The sequence below is a fragment of the Populus alba genome, chromosome 6 (assembly GCF_005239225.2).
Source record: "Populus alba chromosome 6, ASM523922v2, whole genome shotgun sequence".
NCBI lineage: Eukaryota > Viridiplantae > Streptophyta > Magnoliopsida > Malpighiales > Salicaceae > Populus > Populus alba.
In genome coordinates, this window is record NC_133289.1 from 11,377,041 (window position 1) to 11,382,629 (window position 5,589).

General features: G+C 31.8%; 1 protein-coding gene across 1 annotated transcript; it reads right to left on the reverse strand.

Annotated features, from left to right (window-relative positions):
* Positions 1-365: 365 nt before the first annotated feature.
* On the reverse strand, positions 366-3,510 carry LOC118048534 (thioredoxin-like protein AAED1, chloroplastic). Its single transcript, XM_035058279.2, has 9 exons — positions 3,248-3,510; positions 2,998-3,145; positions 2,871-2,916; positions 2,732-2,791; positions 2,500-2,536; positions 2,268-2,347; positions 1,986-2,077; positions 1,719-1,779; positions 366-627 (listed from the first exon to the last, which is right to left on the reverse strand). Exons 1-9 carry the CDS (start codon positions 3,447-3,449, stop codon positions 571-573), a joined length of 783 nt encoding a protein of 260 aa, XP_034914170.1. The 5' UTR covers positions 3,450-3,510; the 3' UTR covers positions 366-570.
* Between the last annotated feature and the right edge of the window lie 2,079 nt (positions 3,511-5,589).

Sequence of the window (5,589 nt, forward strand, 5' to 3'; positions counted from 1 at the left end):
ATTAGTGGATATTGTCTTACATAATTATGCTTAAAATAGATTACATAGTCTATTCACACATTTTTCCTCTACCTCATGCAAGTTCGCATGATTCATAGGTATATTAACGCTCATGAATCACTAGGTTAAGAATTCTATTCATTAAATCACTAAAAAAAAACCATTTTAAGAACCACATTCCATGCATTTATCATCTTCAACTCCCATCCTTGCAATATACAACACGCAGCTTTTAATTCAACATTCTCTTACATTCTTACTAAATTAAGTGTCGAAGGGTCCTAATACTACATAAAGGACTTGTTTTGTAGGAGTTTGTAGACTATCAGCCAAACTCTTTTTTTCTAACCTTCAAACCCTTATAATAGTTGTGAAAAGACCCCGATTCCATTGAAGTTTGCTTTATACTTTGTCACAACTCAAGCGAAGTACTATCATGTTAATAATCAACTATTTAATTATTGATAATACAATAACTAATTATTTAGTTTTGATAATCAAACGATATTATGTTATAATTAAGTATGTGTTCTTTCATGAAAAAAAAAACAAAAACAAAAAGTGTTCTCCCTAGCAACATGCTTTGATTATATCTTCAATATCTGGATCATCCCCTGCTTCTTTATCCTGCCCAATCAAAAAAACTTTTATTATATTACAAAATAAATAAATAAATCAAGGATCCATTGCATTTTAACATTAATACTTTAAAATGATTTAGTTTATAAAAGGTGCATAAGGCATTAATTTGGCCTTTTATATAGCTCAATTTACAATAAAGAATGTAAAAAGGCTTTTCATGATATCTTAAAATCCAAGATATGTAAATAAAATGTTATTTAGTGTTTGGGATAGTGATTAATCTATATATTCAAGTTATTGGATTTCTTCTTCTTAATATAAGGAATATTTAGGCTTATGATAGAAGCTTGAGTACCTACAAAAACAGTCTCAATAGCCTTTAAGACCCTTCGATGATAAAGTCAATATATTTATGAGAAATGTATTAAATAACTTAAAAGAACTTTAAATTCAAGGAACAAAGATATTTGTTTTTGAGTTTTAAGTTGGTTAATGCTCTGAAATCGATATTTTTATCTTAAGATGAAAAGTTCTAACATTTTACCTAGATGGTTCAGGGGTATTTATACCCACTGAACCTTGTCGTTTTCAGATAAAATTTTTTTTGAAAAGTCTTCTACTTTCAGTGACATTAATGAGAGACAAATATCTCTTATATATCATTAATGAGATGGTAAGTATGGTAGGTCCCTTAATACACCTGTGAGTATAGAAATGACAATTTATCATGTCTTTAATATTTTTATTGTAAAAGATTGTCCAGGATTAAGCATATAGCCTTAGAATTTAGTAATGTCCAAGTTTTTTGGATCTGACATGCTTATCAGACTCATGTTACCTTAAACTTGGATTACTGTCAAGCCCAAGTACTTTAGATCTAATATATTCGTCGGATCCACATTAAATTTTTATTTATAAAAATCTTAATTAAAAAGTTAACTCAACAGTTTTCAAATTAAGGCCCCACCGAGTTTTAGTTATATATAACGCCATGCCCCATGGAGACTCCATGGTGATTTGGACTTTCAAACTTCCCTCCATCAAGATGACTTCAAACTTGAAACAACACAGTTCCCATTCCCTACTAACTAGCTAAATCAGAATGAGAGAGGACAAGGAAAAGTATAGGCACTAACCTTGTGGATGTATGAGATATTCGTTTTACCAGGACCTGCGACTATAATTCCACCTTGCTGCCTGAGAATCAATCAAGTTGACATTTGTTAACAAAATTTTCCGGATTATTTAAAGACCACCTAAAAGTTCTGAATGAGACCAAATGTATATTAGACATGATAGCAATTCTCCATGTGGCAAGTGTAAAATTTCGTTCTTGCAGTTTCAGGTAACTTCTTGTGAATCTCATAATGGCGACTATGATTGCGATAAGGTGGATCACATACCAGCCGCCTTTAGCCACAGTGTCCCCTTCAAACGAAAGTTTCCAGTCTTGTCGATACCCTTCCATGTATGACTGTATTATCTTAAGGCCTGCCTGCAGATTTGAGAAAGCCTCTTTACAATAAAGAAATGCTAAAATTTTGGACATCTCTTCTCCAGGTTACTAGTTCTTTATAATTTTGGGATATCCCAATTACTACAAGTCAGCAGAGCACATACACTTGAAATTAAGAAGGCACTACTAAATAACTCATGGAAGATTTCAATGGATTGTGCATACATACTTTAGGAGTAAATGTGGTTGAGACACCAGAAACAAATTGTAATGCCTTGTATGATGAGTGGCTAGGATCTGCATAAACTTCTGCGAAGGAAAACAATAAAAGAAGAAAAGGTTTTGCCATTAAGTTGCAATTAGAAGAAGACCAACCATATCAATAACCGTGTGGCATATGGAGAATTTGCATCGGATTGCTACATGGTTATCAAGGCTATGCTATCTGAAAGGTAACATACCTCCTTTGAATTTCGTTTGCTCAGAGAATGTTTTTGCCTACACCAAGTTACCAGTGATGGTCAAAACAACAAATAGCTGGCCAACATAAGCGACACCATGGAAATGCAGTTTATAGTCAATACCACATTCTTTTAACTCTTGTTCTTGATGAATTATACAAGCATGCTATCACTACATTCTTAGCTCCTGAAAACTGAAACAATTATGCAAAGAAATTGAGAAAAAATATACCTGATCAACACTTCCAGGACCGATTAAAACAAGTGCCACCCCAGATGCATCCATTATATCCTATTGACATATTTGATATGCATAATATCACTTGCCGTGAATACTTAAGAAACAAAGATAATCAATAAACAACAATTACCTTCTTGGCTGCAAGGTAATCAGCCCGTCTCCGGCAAAGTACACATCTGAAATCGAACTGAATTTACATAAGAAACAAAGCGAAAAATTAAGGAGGGGTGATGAGATGAGGCAAAGCTTTTAGTTACCCAAAGTGCCGAGCAAATGCAACAACAGCTTTCCTATCTTTCCACAAACCAGAAATTGGAATTGCGTTTCCATTCAAATCAAACACTTCCACGGTATCCAAGATATTAGTTGTGTCTTCACTAACTAAACCAGAAGCAGCTTCGATTCCTATTGATCGCATCAAAAACATTCAAACTTATATTGATCAACTCAAAAAGAAAAGAAAAAAATATAATTGAATACACGCAACAAGAAACAGATGCTAATTGCCTGGAGATCCAGAGATTGCAGAGGCTTTAGTGTTGCTTAGCTGTGGAGAACAAATGCTAATAATTTTGTTGGACTCAAGCTTTGCTGTAGATTTATTGAGGAATATAGGAGTTTGGTGATTGGTGGTGATTTTTGGCTGGAGGGTTTTCGTTAACAGCGATGCAGAGGGAGATAAAACTGCCATAGCTTCGAAGACAGGCATATTTTGCTTTCTATGGGGTGGAGCTGTAGAGGTGAAGGGGCTTTAGTGGTGGTGAGTAGTTGCTCTTTATTTTAAAAGACGGTTTTTATTCAGTGGCAGGCGGGATTTACACGTGGCACTGTCCCAATCGAGATGCAACACCGATGCTAAAAATCTTCATATATGATTTTTCTTTGGCTATATTATCAAAATCTAATCAAAAGATGAAAGAAAAAAACATTTACAGTGTAAAAAATTAAAAACACTTTCCATAAAAAAAATCTAAAAACTAAATTAATACAATATTTTATTATGCATAAAAAAATAATATATTAATAAAATATCTTAAATATAATACTATTATAAAATAATAAACTGCTAATATATTTATATAGAGAATAATATATTAGAGTATATTATAGTATAAAAGTATATTTATTTTTATATATTAGTATATATAATATTTTAATTTAGATAATATTTCTAGAAAATATATTCAATACAAAACAAGTTTTATTAATCATGCATAAAAGTGTGGTAATTTTTTCTAAAAAAAAAAAGATATTCATACAAATTATTTTTTATCAAGCTTCTTTACATGGGAATACAATATTAAAAAAAAATTAAAAACACTTGCTCCAACAAGAAATCGCCCGGTGTATTATTAATTTTGTTAGCAGGAAAGCAAATTTAAGTGTGATAGCTCTGTTTTTTAAATTGTTTTTTTTTTTTTTTTGAAAAAATATCAAAAGTATTTTTTTAATTTTTTTATATATTAATATTAAAAATAAAAAAAATATCTAAAAATTATTATTTTAATTTATTTTTAATTAAAAATTATCATGCAGTATACTATCAAACATAAATTTAATTGTAATTTATAGATTGGGTTGCCAAAACGTGCGAGGAACTGCTCTTGGACACCAAACTCGTCGATTTCCCCTTCCATGGGTTTTTGTTTCGGCACATGGTCTGAATGGGCCCAAGTTTGTTTTTGTTCGGCAATTGGTTTGCAAAGGCCCAAGTTTGTTCTTTACATGAAATTGGGAAAATAACATATTTGTCTCCAAACTATAACGTTCAATTTTCCTTTCAATTATAACTCTAAATTTTATTTCGAAAAACTAATCTTCAAAATAAGTTTCTGAATTATTGCAAGGTCTTTGAAGCCATGATAGCATAGAAAGCAAGGGAAATCCAAACACATGAAGGGTAGATTAACATAACATTTAAAGATGAAGTCAAAATGAAATAAAATTAGATGATGAAAATACAAAAGAGAGAGTGAGAGAGAGAACTTTTCAAGGAATAATAACGCCTAGCAAAAGTGAAATCCTAAACCAACATAATATTTAAAGATAAAATTATGATAAAATTGAATTAAATGATGGAAATGTGAGAGAGGGGGGGTTTAGATTCTTTTTTTTTTTTCTATTATATAAAATTTATCTTCAATTAAGTTTTAAAATTTTCACAAAGTTTTTAAAGCCAGTGCAAAGCAAAGGAAATTCAAACACAGAAATGGTAGATTAATAGCAATTTCTTTTTTAAGGATCCAATATATCTTTATAATCCATTGTTTTTACCCTTTAATGGAAAGAAGAACTAAAATGTCATCTTCCTCTCATAACATTAAAACCTCTTATGTACAAAAGAGAAGAAATATCCTTGACTCATCAAAATATTGTGATTCAAAATGGAGCTTGACAAGATTGCTAGAGCCATATATATTTGAACTCAACTCATAGTTGAGCTTAAAGATAATGAGTTTGACAGCTCGTCGGATCCATTTGTAAATGGGATCAGTGCTTGCTTGAGTCCACGAATATTGAGTCTAGAAGTTCACTAGACTCGTATATGCTTGGGCTTATCGCTTGGTTGAGCCCAAGTATTGTTATGTTTAGCAACTTGCCAGATATGCATATGTTGGGTCTAGCAACTCGCCAAACTTATATATGCTTGGGCTCAATGCTTGGTCAAGCCTAAGAATGCTGGGTCTAGCAATTCGCTAGACCTATATATGCTTGGGCTAGGCATTTAGCCAAGCCTAAGGATGTTAGGTCTCACAGTTCATCAGACTTGTATATGTTTGGGCTCAATGTTTGGCCGAATACAAGGATTTTGGGTTATCACCCTACCTCTAATTTCCTTAAATAAGAAT

What these genes read in the sequence shown, in the direction of transcription:
- LOC118048534 (XM_035058279.2), bottom strand. Translation starts at nt 3,449, where the DNA reads ATGCCTGTCTTCGAAGCTATGGCAGTTTTATCTCCCTCTGCATCGCTG. An exon ending in GCATTTGCTCGGCACTTTGG is followed by an intron (nt 2,917 to 2,997) that starts GTAACTAAAAGC and finishes GTTCGATTTCAG; the next exon opens with ATGTGTACTTTGCCGGAGAC. An exon ending in GTCCTGGAAGTGTTGATCAG is followed by an intron (nt 2,537 to 2,731) that starts GTATATTTTTTC and finishes AACTTGGTGTAG; the next exon opens with GCAAAAACATTCTCTGAGCA.